The sequence below is a fragment of the Salvelinus alpinus genome, chromosome 23, assembly GCF_045679555.1.
Source record: "Salvelinus alpinus chromosome 23, SLU_Salpinus.1, whole genome shotgun sequence".
Taxonomy (NCBI): Eukaryota; Metazoa; Chordata; class Actinopteri; order Salmoniformes; family Salmonidae; genus Salvelinus; species Salvelinus alpinus.
Window position 1 is genome coordinate 51,219,975 of NC_092108.1, and position 14,814 is coordinate 51,234,788.

The 14,814-nt window shown below is 42.2% G+C and overlaps 1 protein-coding gene across 20 annotated transcripts in view; it reads right to left on the bottom strand.

The window, feature by feature from the left end:
* Positions 1–14,814, bottom strand: part of LOC139551227 (disks large homolog 1-like) — a 279,300-nt gene that overhangs the window by 148,085 nt on the left and 116,401 nt on the right. For 11 of the 20 annotated variants that reach the window (XM_071362706.1, XM_071362705.1, XM_071362714.1 and 8 more), the window contains 2 exons: positions 3,391–3,492; positions 2,686–2,739 (listed from right to left, as the gene is read on the bottom strand). In XM_071362706.1, the coding sequence (XP_071218807.1) occupies positions 2,686–2,739; positions 3,391–3,492 (156 nt within the window). Of the gene's footprint in view, positions 1–2,685; positions 2,740–3,390; positions 3,493–6,699; positions 7,732–14,814 lie in introns of those variants that run through there. The other 9 variants (XM_071362713.1, XM_071362717.1, XM_071362721.1 and 6 more) reach the window with 3 other exon arrangements.

The window sequence follows — 14,814 nt, forward strand, 5'->3', positions numbered from 1 at the left end:
GTCGACGACATCCGATCCTCGTTTGCTAAGTCAAACGACACCGCTGGTTCTGCTCACACTGCCCTACCCTGTGCTTTGACCTCTTTCTCCCCTCTCTCTCCAGATGAAATCTCGCGTCTTGTGACGGCCGGCCGCCCAACAACCTGCCTGCTTGACCCTATCCCCTCCTCTCTTCTCCAGACCATTTCCGGAGACCTTCTCCCTTACCTCACCTCGCTCATCAACTCATCCTTGACCGCTGGCTACGTCCCTTCCGTCTTCAAGAGAGCGAGAGTTGCACCCCTTCTGAAAAAACCTACACTCGATCCCTCCGATGTCAACAACTACAGACCAGTATCCCTTCTTTCTTTTCTCTCCAAAACTCTTGAACGTGCCGTCCTTGGCCAGCTCTCCTGCTATCTCTCTCAGAATGACTTTCTTGATCCAAATCAGTCAGGTTTCAAGACTAGTCATTCAACTGAGACTGCTCTTCTCTGTGTCACGGAGGCGCTCCGCACTGCTAAAGCTAACTCTCTCTCCTCTGCTCTCATCCTTCTAGACCTATCGGCTGCCTTTGATACTGTGAACCATCAGATCCTCCTCTCCACCCTCTCCGAGTTGGGCATCTCCGGCGCGGCCCACGCTTGGATTGCGTCCTACCTGACAGGTCGCTCCTACCAGGTGGCGTGGCGAGAATCTGTCTCCGCACCACGTGCTCTCACCACTGGTGTCCCCCGGGGCTCTGTTCTAGGCCCTCTCCTATTCTCGCTATACACCAAGTCACTTGGCTCTGTCATATCCTCACATGGTCTCTCCTATCATTGCTATGCAGACGACACACAATTAATCTTCTCCTTTCCCCCTTCTGATAACCAGGTGGCGAATCGCATCTCTGCATGTCTGGCAGACATATCAGTGTGGATGACGGATCACCACCTCAAGCTGAACCTCGGCAAGACGGAGCTGCTCTTCCTCCCGGGGAAGGACTGCCCGTTCCATGATCTCGCCATCACGGTTGACAACTCCATTGTGTCCTCCTCCCAGAGTGCTAAGAACCTTGGCGTGATCCTGGACAACACCCTGTCGTTCTCAACTAACATCAAGGCGGTGACCCGTTCCTGTAGGTTCATGCTCTACAACATTCGCAGAGTACGACCCTGCCTCACACAGGAAGCGGCGCAGGTCCTAATCCAGGCACTTGTCATCTCCCGTCTGGATTACTGCAACTCGCTGTTGGCTGGGCTCCCTGCCTGTGCCATTAAACCCCTACAACTCATCCAGAACGCCGCAGCCCGTCTGGTGTTCAACCTTCCCAAGTTCTCTCACGTCACCCCGCTCCTCCGCTCTCTCCACTGGCTTCCAGTTGAAGCTCGCATCCGCTACAAGACCATGGTGCTTGCCTACGGAGCTGTGAGGGGAACGGCACCTCCGTACCTTCAGGCTCTGATCAGGCCCTACACCCAAACAAGGGCACTGCGTTCATCCACCTCTGGCCTGCTCGCCTCCCTACCTCTGAGGAAGTACAATTCCCGCTCAGCCCAGTCAAAACTGTTCGCTGCTCTGGCACTCCAATGGTGGAACAAACTCCCTCACGACGCCAGGTCAGCGGAGTCAATCACCACCTTCCGGAGACACCTGAAACCCCACCTCTTTAAGGAATACCTAGGATAGGATAAAGTAATCCTTCTAACTCCCCCCCCCCCCCTTAAAAGAGTTAGATGCACTATTGTAAAGTGGTTGTTCCACTGGATATCATAAGGTGAATGCACCAATTTGTAAGTCGCTCTGGATAAGAGCGTCTGCTAAATGACTTAAATGTAAATGTATGCCAGGTGGCTACTGTACTTTTTTTTTTTTTTTCTACTTTCATAGTGTGATGCTTTTGTTTCTCCCCAAAATGAAAACTCTGCATGTTTGGAAAGTGACGAAATCACCACCATCTTGAGTGGCCCGATTAATGGAGAGCCTTAACCTTTGACTTGTGAGTTGCGTTCAGGGGGGGATGTGTGCCCCGGTGCTGTCATACTGCAATTGTGTTAGAAGCAGATTTGATTGCCGTCCACACACACATACAGTACCTACAAACACACAGGAGTATGTGTGTGTAGGCTATTTCCATGACATTGACTGACCAGGTGAATCCAGGTAAAAGCTATGATCCCTTATTGATGTCACTTGTTAAATCCACTTCAATCAGTAGATATTAAGGGGAGGAGACAAGTTAAAGAAGGATTTTTAAGCCTTGAGACAACTGAGACATGGATTATGTATATGTGCAACTCAATATTAGGAAGGTGTTCCTAATGTTTGGTATACTCAGTGTATATACTTGTTGTATGTGTGTATACACATTGACACACACACAAAGCATACTTTCAAACAGCATTCAATTTTAGATTACAACAAAATTATATTAGCATTTTTGAATGATACAGTTAGACAAAAACCGAATTATTTACCTCTTAAAAGCATGCGATCACGCTTCATGTCAAATTTCAACACCTTATTTAATCAAAATCCTTATTGTTTTGCTCACTGTAACCTCAGGGAAGAGTAACAAAACAGACCTTTTTGGGGATTTTGAATGATAGCTAACTACATCATCCACCATTATTAGAAGTATCCAACAGACAACCCAGACATGGTGGTGAAGATTTACATCAAAATAATATAATTGTGTATTTCATTAAAAAGGTTTGAACTTACATATGGAGGCGTGTCCAAACTGTCTGTATTAACCACGACAGGGGGAGGGTTCGCCTAAAAAGAGGGGGAAAAAGACCTTAGGACCTCAGGATTGCATGTCCCGAGACATTTCCCAAAGAATTCCCAAAAATCTGCCATTTCCATTACACTTGGGGATACAATGTAAATTCACATAGAAATGTACAATAAAATAAAATGTAACGTCCCATATCCACCATACAGAAAGAGAAGGCATCAGTCACTTACTCTCCTCATGTTGCTACAGAAACAAATGAGTAAAAAAGGATAGCGACTGCCTTTCATCAGAGATTACTAGGGCAGAGGAGCATACGTACATTGCATTTTACACTGCGGAATATGCAATGCTGAAGCATAAAGGCTAAATAAATCAAATTAAGTCCTCCAGGCTTGTGTCGGTGGTGCTCACCACCCCCCACCCACCCCCCCCCCCCACCCCGGCCTGGCTGGCTGGCACGCAAATGGGTTGTTTAGAGTCAAAAGGGGAAAGTGTGGAACAATCCATCACTCGCTCGCTCTGTATGCGTAGTTCTCCCTCACTCACTTGTCCTCACTGTAATCTCCTAACTCCATCAAAGCAAACAGTGGAATGGCAGGGATTAAAAAAACATATACAACACAAAATGACCAACTACAGAAAAATAATTGACGGGTGCTTGTGGAAGAAAAAAAAAGTGAGAAAAAAACCTGTGACGTCGGAGGAAGGATGACAGGAGCGGTCTCAGCTGGGATGGACGAGATTGGGATCACGGGGATTATGGGAGAGGAAGGCGGGGCGGCATCTGTCTGCTAAACAATAGCAGGGGATGGGTCAGAGGTCAGAAAAACAGTGCAACACAGATGAACACCATAGGCTGCTTCCCTAATGGCACCATATTCCCTACATAGTGCAATACTTTTAATCAGGGCTCTGTTTAAAAGAAGTGAACTAAAAAGGGAATAGGGTGCCAATTGGGATGCAAGCCAATGGAATGTGGATGTGGGAGGGAGGATGAAAGGATGGAGGTGTGTGTGTATGTACACAATCTCCAAATCCACATGGGACAATGAGGCACAGTGGGGGGTTGGCCTCAACATATGCCCGTTTCGTGCTTATTGAAAAATATAGAAATGTCAATCTCCAAATGTAGCTAGATGCAATATTAACCCCTAAAACCTCTCTCACTTTGTGAGGGGTGATTTTAGGGGTTAAAGAACTCCACAGGCATAGTACAGTGCCTGCTGAAATATAAATGTTGCCAAATTTGATTGTGATGTTGCCTGATTTGATTGTGATTCTTACAGAAGCTGTAGCATTCATCGAAAGCGGGGCACAGAGCATATGATTAAAAGTATTGTGGAGTTGAACTAGCATACACATTGTGTGTCTCAATGCATCGTTCTCAGAAGAGAAACCCTATCACGTTATGTAGTAGTTCCCCTGCAGTGAACGCATCCAAGTTTCAGTTTCAAGTTTTAATGTCACATGCACAAGTACAGTGAAATGTCTTTCTTACGAGCTCCAAAGACAACAATGCAGTAATCAATATACACAGAAGCACCGTTATCCATGTCAGCGAAAGACCGAACAGTGTCCTCTAAGAGTGTGTCTCATTCTGTCGCAGCAATTGTACTGGGACAGCAAAATAATACATTTCCATACATAATTCAACTGTAGCAGCAAGTGATACCTGTCCCATATACCATTATGGAGTTTGTATAACAGTGCGTACATCTATTGCTCTGAGGGAAGTTGGCAGTCTTTTTCTTGTATTATGGCATGGTAGCCTTCTGTTACATTTCCGTCAGCGAAGACATCAGGAGGCTTTCCCAATGTGAATCAATTAACACCCTTGTGACCCGATTCACTCAATACCTTGTGACTCACCACAAACCCGACTGAAATTATTCAATGATGATTCATGGATTTCATTCAAAAGGAACCTCTTTGGGCTAGGGGACAGTATTTTCACGTCCGGATGAAAAGCGTGCCCAAAGTAAACGTCCTACTACTCAGGCCCAGAAGCTAGGATATGCATATTATTAGTAGATTTGGATAGAAAACACTCTGAAGTTTCTAAAACTGTTTGAATAATGTCTGTGAGTATAACAAAACTGATTTGGCAGGCAAAACCCCGAGCACAATCCATCCCGGGGGAAAAAATGTTGAGCTCAATCTGTTTTCCATTAGTTTTATATGGCAATCCCTTTTTAATAGAAATATGCTTGCAGTTCCTATGGCTTCCACTAGATGTCAACAGTCTTTAGAAATTGGTTGATGTTTTTCCTTTGAGAAATGAAGAAGTAGCCCTGTAATTTCCATGTGTCACTCCAGGTGCACACTAATGTTTTGGTGTGCGCGACCTGGAACGTGCTTCACTTTGTTTTCGTCCGGTATTGAGCACAGTATTTCCCGTCTTAAATTTTATCAATTATTTACGTTTTAGGATACATAAATTTGGATTAGGAACGTTGTTTGAAATGTTTGGACCAAGTTTTCAGGTAACTTATTAGATACTTTGCAGGCATGTTGGGCGAGTGGGCGAGTTGGAACCGGTGTTTTTCTGAATCAAACGCGCCAAATAAATTGCCATTTTGGGGATATAAAGAGGCAATTTATCGAAGAAAAATACAATTTGTGATGTTTATGGAACATTTTGGAGTGCCAACAGAAGAAAATCTTCAAAGGTATGGCATGAATTATATCGTTATTTCTGACTTTTATGTAGCACCTGCCTGGTTGAAATCTGATTCAGGGATTGGCGCGCGAAGGGATCCATAAGAAGTTAAAGACTGAGTGCAGTCAAAAAGGTGCTTTTCATGTGTTTAAAATACATTTCCATAATATGAAGTTGGAATAATTCTTTGAAATGTTTTAAATTATGATAATGCCCTTTTAGCAACATTTTTTTTTAATAAAAAAATTATTTCAGCCCATTATGGTGGGATGGAGTTTTGGTCTGCCTGGTGACCTTATCAAACATTATTACAAGCAGGATTCATTCACACACAATCAGTTGCAAGCCATTCACATATGGTGCTATACTAACTTGAGACAACTCAAACGTTCCCACAAATCTTCCATTGACATCGATACATGTGAAAGTTCAAATTGCGAGCAAGCAACTGAAGTAGTAAGTACTCAGTCCTGTCACCTTAATTATGTAAGAGATCCATCTCATGAAGCCTGCTGTTGGCTGTATGAGGTAAGTGCAGCAGTATTTGGATATAGAGGCTTAATTGCTGTTGTGCTGCTGCCGTTGTCGCAGCAATACCCTATTGGAAAACAGCGCTGGAGCGAAAGTGCTAAAATTAGCCCACATTGACAACATTGATCCGCAAGCCCTAGTTTCAGAACTCCTGCTTCAAAATCCTTTAACAATAGGGCTTAATTGCTCAAAATGAATAAAAAAGTATCTCCATAATACAACGTACAAAAGAGCAGAGATTAGATTTCAATGGAATAAGACTGACAAGCTGTGAAATAACAACTATAGGAGTGTTATGAAACAGTATCTTCTGTATTTAGCAATTTTTTCATCTTTATTGACTGATTATTCTGAATCATTGAGCCAAAAACACTGTTTAGACCTTGCCATGGTAGAAGACAATCCTCAGACGAGAAGAACATTCAAGTAACATTCAACATCCTAGCAATATGTCTTTGTACAGTATCCCCAATTCCTAGGGCACTGGATAACTATACTGCTTATAGATTCCCCATGCAAAAATTAAGTCTTTCTCCCTTTTGCAGCTTCAAATAATAATATTTGCCTAGGATATGCAGCTCTTACAAAAAATTACAAAATGCTTAGCAAAGCTGGGAACAGCTGACTCAATAACTTGCAAGATATCGTTGACACAACATTTGTCAAGTACAAATGGGGACACTTACAGTAGCACTGCTGAGGGAGACATACCTTCTCAAAGTACACCATATCGTGCAAGATATCCTTGACACATTTATCAAAAAAAATGGAGAAAGCAACCACTGCTGGGAAAGGAGGTAATACGTACCTTCTCAAAGGAGAACGGAACCCATGGGACCCGGAAACCATGGGAACCGAGACCCATGTCGGGCCTGAGGGTGCCACCGATACCTCCGATGACTTTGGCCGTGCTCTTGGTGGGGCTCTTCTTGACGCTGTCTCGGAGGTTGATGAAGCGGCTCCTGGCTTTGCACGATGCCGGGAGCGTGCAGGAGGTAAAGGTGGCCAGGGACGAGTGAGCTGGCGGATGTTGAGGTGGCCGGTAAGGCTGATGCTGTAGCTGTTGTTGCTGTAGTTGTTGTTTCTGCTGGTGTATTTGTTGTTGCTGCATTTGATGATGCTGCAATTGTTGCTGCTGCATTTGCTGCTGTTGCTGGTGCAGCTCGATGGCGTGCTGCCTTTGAAGGGGGTGCAGGTGAGCGAGGGACTCCTGGAGGTTCAGGTTGACCCATGGTTGACAGGATATCTTGCCTGGGCCCCTCTCGCCACTACCATTCGGGGCCTTGGAGCCGTATTCGTGCATCGGGTAGTACGTAGTCATTTTCTGAAACCGAGCAGAGGATGTGGAACTGAAGTTTCCCGGTTGGAGAATGAGATGAAGAGTCTCGAGGATGAGGGATCTTTCGTTACTGCTCGGGAGGAGTGAAATTGTTCCTGTTAAGCTTCGTGCTGGCAACAGACAAAACCCAATCCTATTTCTCGGGTTTCAGCCCCCTCAACCATCTCCATCACTGCCTTGTTTCAATACTCCCTCTCTTTCTCAATAGTTCTCTTAACTTGCACATTCACCCCTCTACAGTATCTTTCTCTCTTCCTATTACTCACACCCTCTCATCTCCTCTCATTCTCATGCCAATTAATAGGCTCCAGTGAGCGTGGCACATGTCAGCACAGAGGGGGCCCTCTCCTGGCATGAATAATCAATGTCGCCCCCGGATTCGGATACACAGCCCTACATGTCATCGTCAGCAGCCCGGGAATGCGACGAGGAGTCCCTGTTGCAAGCAGGGGGGGAAGGGATCCATAGCATTAATTTACATTTCATAAAAGCACCTGCTGTGGCTGGTAACTTTTGTGAAATACACTACCGTTCAAAAGTTTTTGGTCCCTTAGAAATGTCCTTGTTTTTGAAAGAAAGCAACATTTTTTGTCCATCAAAATAACATCAAATTGATCAGAAATACAGTGTAGACATTGTCAATGTTGTAAATGACTATTGTACCTGGAAACGGCAGATTTTTTTATGGAATATCTACATAGGCGTACAGAGGCCCATTATCAGCAACCATCACTCCTGTGTTCCAATGGCACATTGAGTTAGCTCATCCAAGTTTATCATTTTAAAAGGTTAATTGATTATTAGAAAACCATTTTGCAATTATGTAAGCACAGCTGAAAACTGTTGTGATTAAAGAAGCAATAAAACGGACCTTCTTTAGACTAGTTGAGTATCTGGAACTTCAGCATTTGTGGGTTCGATTACAGGCTCAAAATGGGCAGAAACAAATATCTTTCTTCTGAAACTCGTCAGCCTCATCAGCCCCGTTTCCAGCTACAATAGTAATTTACAACATTAATGTCTACACTGTATTTCTGATCAATTTGATGTTATTTTAATGGACAAACATTTTTGCATTTCTTTCAAAAACAAGGATATTTCTAAGTGACCCCAAACTTTTGAACGGTAGTGTACATAAATAAGATGTTCTTGAAACTGCTCAAGCTCAGGTTTTGTGATCTAGTCTTATGGTCTTGTAATACAACATCCAATTTTTAGGGAGGGCTCCTTTTTTAAACTGTATTAAATAGATAAGTGTTTGTTGTAATCGTTTGGCTGGGTAAGTAGAGAAGAGCTATTTCAGCATGATCACAATCCATTGAGACCAACATAATCCATCTTCTGTATTTCAAAACACAGCTGTTTTGATAAGTGTAATCCTCAATTGGTTAAAGCCAAATTCAATTTCAATATTTTTAGGTTGTGTTCAAATTTTTTGTAAATCCTCCTCCAAGTTATGTTTGTGTAGGTTGCTAATCCTTTCTGTTTTTGAATGAAGAAGCATCCGCTGCTTATGGGATTCCTGCCAGTGATGACTCAAAACATACCCTTTGATTTTAACAATGCAGGGATTGTTTGAAAAACCATGTACAGAGATCCTGAGTGTGACCCTTTGACTTGGCAAGTTACATTTGTATTGGTTGCATAGGTGGGAGCTGAAAACTCAAGCTGATCACTTTACTCAAAACGTTCTATTTTGGGAGCAGCTAAAACCATGAGCTGGTCAAACAGTAGCATAAAGCCCATTAATATACTGATTCCTGCTTGAAAGTGTCTGCTCTGCTCCATTGCACTCCGAGTAAAGGGAGAGAAGAATAGTGAGATTAATTTGTTCTGATTGTACAATGTTTAAAAAAAAGTTTTGAAAGCAACTACTGTTGTGGTTGTTGGAGAGATGAGGGTCTCAGCATTCTGTAAGTATTACATGTGTAACTCAACTCTCAAAATCTACTGTTTTAACTCCATGTTTCCCAAAGTATCTGGTATACAGCGCCTTCAGAAAGTTTTCACACCCCTTGATTTTTTTCCAAATTTAGTTGCGTTTAAGCCTGAATTTAAAATTGATTAAATTGCGATTGTTTTGTCACTGGCCTACACACAATACCCCATCATGCCAAAGTGGAAATATGTTTCTCAAAATGTTTACAAATTAATTAAAAATGAAAATCTGAATGTATTCAACCACTTTGTTATGGCAAGACTAAATAGGTTCAGGAGTACAAATGTGCCTAACAAGTCATAATAATGATAATAGTGTTTAACATGATTTTTCAATGACCATCTCAATCTCTGTACCACACACATACAATTATCTGTAAGGTCCCTCAGTCAACCTGTAAATATCCCTTTGAGCATGGTGAAGTTATTAAATACATTTATGGATGGTTTATCAATACACCCAGTCACTACAAAGATACAGGCGTCGTTCCTAACTCAAGGATTTCACCATAAGGCCAATGGTGAATTTAAACCAGTTTGAGTTTATTGGCTGTGATAGGAGAAAACTTTATTTGTCACATACACATGGTTAGCAGATGTTAATGCGAGTGTAGTGAAATGCTTCTAGTTCCGACAATGCAGTAATAACCAACGAGTAATCTAACCTAACAATTTCACAACAACTACCTTATACACACAAGTGTAAAGGAATGAACAATATGTACATACAAATAAATGTATATGTATGCTTGTAATCGTTAAGGACTGGGGAGTTTTTCAGGATACATTTTTTTTACTGTATGGAGCTAAACACAGGCAAAATCCTAGAAGAAAACCTGGTTCAGCTTTTCACCAGACACTGGGAGGTGAATTCACCTTTCAGCAGGACATAACCTAAAACACAAGGTCAAATCTATACTGGAGTTGCTTACCAAGAAGAGAGTGAATGTGCCTGAGTTACAGTTTTGACTTCAATCTGCTTGAAAATCTATGGCAAGAGCTGAAAATGGTTGTTTAGCAATGATCAACAACCAATTTGACAGAGCTTGAGGAATTTTTTAAATAATAAAATGGGCAAATGTCGCACAATCCAGGTGTGCAAAGCTCTTAGAGACTTACCCAGAAAGACTCACAGCTGTAAACGCTGCCACAGGTGCTTCTACAAAGTATTGACTCAGGGGTATGAATACTTATGTCAATGAATTATTTCTGTATGCCATTTTCAATAAACGTGCAAAACGTTCAAAAAATATGTTTTCCACTTTGTCATTATGGGTGTGTGTAGATAGGTGAATTTTAGTCCATTTTGATATCAGGCTGTAACAACAAAATGTGGGGTAAATCAAAGGGTATGAATATTTTCTGAAGGCGCTATATGTATGCATGCGGACATATGCAGCCTTTACATTCTGTAAATTATGAATGGATGTAATTGTTTACACGGAAAAAAGGGAAGGGCTAAGAAAAACTCACATAGCGTTGACATGACAACTACAGCTCTGCCGTTGGACTGAGGCCTGATTTCATAAGTGGATTTACATGGAGCAAGCAAGCCGCAGGACTGACTGAGCTTGGTCGGGGAGAGAGCTTTCAGACCCACCCTCTTTAGCATTCAGAGCTGGTGCTCTCCTTTGCTGCACACAAACGCCAATATATCCTTGGCCTCTAAAATTTTATCTATACGTGTCTATAAACCATCTATGTGTCCATACATATATATACACACACATATATACCAATATAGCGGGCCTTTGTAATGAGCAGCACTGTCCCAGCCCAAATAGAAGCTACTGCTGTGCCCCATCCACAAACCAATATAAACGTATATGTGTAACAACCTCTTCATGCGCATTCTGATGGCAGAGACAGGCTTTAATCATTTATTGATAGGAATGCATGTATCAATACACTGCGGTTTGTAACGCTTTATTAACTGTATACATGATTAAAGTGATTATCCTACATACATGACTACATTAATGGGACACATCTTATGTTATTCTGAACACACAGCCCTGTAGCTGGAAAGACAAGTGTATGTTAATCGCACATACTGTAATAAAAGACTCAGTGTGACAGTGTCAATTAGCCTACTGTGCTTCGATATCCATTATGAAGAACTCAAATCAACAGAAAGACACTTTAGCCTTTCTGTGACATGAAGACAGCCATGGGTTGTCTAATCTAAAACATGAAGGTTCATATAATGAAAAGTATAATGCCAAATTACGCTGGGGATCTGCTGGGGAGGATTAGGGTTAGTGCCCCTTCGACTCTGATGTCAAAGCAGTGCATCTTCAGCACCATTTACAGGCAACGCATTGGAACACATTTATGCAGCATTTTAATAATGAATTATATTAAAACGTGACATCTACCTAACCCAACACTGCTGACAAAACCCTTCGGCACACTGTTAGTTGACCATAGCTGACCATTGTTCAGAAACCACCAAAAAAGTACTGAATTATACTCAACATTCAATTCTGATAGGCCCTTTGGTGATTTAAACCTCATCTTCTCCCGAACTATTTAGCTATTGCTGTTAAAGCCACTGCCTAAGATTTAAACTTGCAGCAATTTCCATTAGTGAAATATATCTAATGATGTTGAAGAATGACTCAATGACATACACCAGTTTATTAAGTACACCACCCTGTTCACACAAAAATTACGAGCCTAGTTGGTTTAGCCACGGAAAAAGGTAGCAACCTTCCCGTTAGCCATGATTAGCTGAGATGTGTGGGCTAGACATGCCGAGAGATGAGTTAAGATTGGTCTCCCAAGGAGCGCGCTTCTGTCTATAATATGAGCTGGTCTGTATGTGTATGTAATCCTTTCTAACGCAGCTTTTTTGAAAGATATCACGCAGTAGAGTGTTGCGCTCCACTTTCTAGAGGGCCGAGTTTTGAAATCAGTGGCATGCCCGGTGGAATTAGAGTATGATAGCCATTGATTGTAGATTGAGTAAAAAAGAGAACTCACAGAAAGCTAATGTATAAACCACGTCCTCTGATTACATCTTCAAACTAAGGGCAACCATTGCATCCGTAACAGAGAGGGAGAAGCGTCCATCCGTGTACATGGGTAAGAGAGTCTATCTAGCTACATTTTCAGATATTACACATTTCTAATTGTCAGAAAGTTGTTTTCATTTCAAGTTAAAGTGTACTGTTAGCTAGCTAAAGTTAGCTGGCTGGCTGGCTAGCTAGCTAACGTTACATGTATGATATGTGATGTAATATTCATATTTCAGAGCCATTTGCATTGCTAGTATGAGTTGGTATTATGGTTCATTGTTTAGCTAACTAGCTACATGTCTAAACAAAAGACTCCAATAGGCAAGTAACTATTTCAATAGAATGTTTATGATGTCACTGCAACAACTGTCGATAGATGTAGCTGGTAAATTCACTCTGGCTATCTACTACAATTTCAGAGCATTGAGTGTGCCAGAGCGCAGAATAACTGACGAATTTACGAACGCTCAACACCTGTTGAATATGGCCAGTGTCACTAAACATCGGCAAAAAAATTGTCATTCAACTGTTGCCAGCAGCACAGTTGCGTCACCAACGCTCTTGATAACATAAAAACAGTCTAACCAACTCTGCTAGTGCGAGTAAAATGATCAGTGAGCTCTTCTCTCATTTGTGTCTGGAAGTAGCTAGCAAGCTAGCCCAAGTTAGCTTGGGTGCTTGACTGCTAATAGGTCAGAACGCTCGGATCAACCATACTCCTCGGCCAGAGCGTCCAGTGTGCGCTCTGAACGATCCAAAATCAAAACACTCAATGTACGAACGGACAATCTGACAACGCTCTGAGTTTACGAACGTCCAGAGCACACTCTGGCATTCCAGATTAAATTTACGAACATACCCGTAGTATAAACTAGCCTTTAGTCTTGAAATCTTTGGTTGTTTAGTAAATATTCTCACGTGAATCCTTAAAAAGATGGGTAGGGTTAAAGCTTAAGAGGGTGTGAACTAGAGGTCGACCGATTATGATTTTTCAACGCCAATACCGATAATTGGAGGATCAAAAAAGGCAGATTCCGATTAATCGGCCAATTTCTTTTTTGTATTTGTAATAATGACAACAATATTACAACAATACTGAATGAACACTTATTTTAACTTAATATAATACATCTATAAAATCAATTTAGCCTCAAATAAATAATGAAACATGTTCAATTTGGTTTAAATAATAAAAACAAAGTGTTGGAGAAGAAAGTAAAAGTGCCATGTAAGAAAGCTAACATTTAAGTTCCTTGCTCAGAACATGAGAACATATGAAAGCTGGTTGTTCCTTTTAACATGAGTCTTCAATATTCCCAGGTAAGAAGTTTTAGGTAGTAGTTATTATAGTAATTATAGGACTACTTCTCTCTATACCATCTGTATTTCATTAACTTTTGACTATTGGATGTTCTTATAGGCACTTTAGTATTGCTTCCATCCCTCTCCTACCTGGGCTCGAACCAGGAACACAACGACAACAGCCACCCTCGAAGCAGCGTTACCCATGCAGAGCAAGGGGAATAACTACTCCAAGTCTCAGAGCGAGTGACGTTTGAAATGCTAACTAGCTAGCCATTTCACATCGGTTACACCAGCCTAATCTCGGGAGTTGATAGGCTTGAAGCACAGCGAAGAGCTTTTGGCAAAACGCAGGAAAGTGCTGCTTGAATGAATGCTTACGAGCCTGCTGCTGCCTACCACCGCTCAGTCAGACTGCTCTATCAAATCATAGACTTAGTTATAACATAATAACACACAGAAATACGAGCCTTAGGTCATTAATTAAAGAAGGGACAAAGAAGGGACAAAGTGGGACAAAATAAGGACAGAAGAAAAGGGAAAGGGGACATTAAGGTGAAGCAGTCCTCTAAAGACACAAAAGACAATAATACAAGAAACAACACTTCTATTGCCTCTCCCTCTACGATACGCACTTCCGGGTTGGAGCGAGTAGTTGCATTCCGCTTTGCTCCACAGGTAGTATTACATTTCATTTCATTACAGTACAACAGTTTGATTTGTTTGATCTTAGCTGGCTACATAGCCGTCTTTGTATCCAAGATAATTGTGTAGTCTAGAGTAATTGTCGAGGTTACCTAGCCAGTTAGAGGTTACCTAGCCAGCTACACTTTCAAACAAAGTCAACAACGCAGCCACTGCTAGCTAGCCTATTTCACCAGCCAGCAGTACTATATCATTTTAGTCAATAAGATTTTTTGCAACGTAAGCTTAAATTTCTGAACATTCGAGACGTGTAGTCCACTTGTCATTCCAATCTCCTTTGCATTAGCGTAGCCTCTTCTGTAGCCTGTCAACTATGTGTCTGTCTATCCCTGTTCTCTCCTCTCTGCACAGACCATACAAACGCTTCACACCGCGTGGCCGCTGCTACTCTAACCTGGTGGTCCCAGCGCGCACGACCCACGTGGAGTTCCAGGTCTCAGGCAGCCTCTGGAACTGCCGATCTGCGGCCAACAAGGCAGAGTTCATCTCAGCCTATGCTTCCCTCCAGTCCCTCGACTTCTTGGCACTGACGGAAACATGGATTACCACTGATAACACTGCTACTCCTACTGCTCTCTCCTCGTCTGCCCACGTGTTCTCGCACACCCCGAGAGCTTCT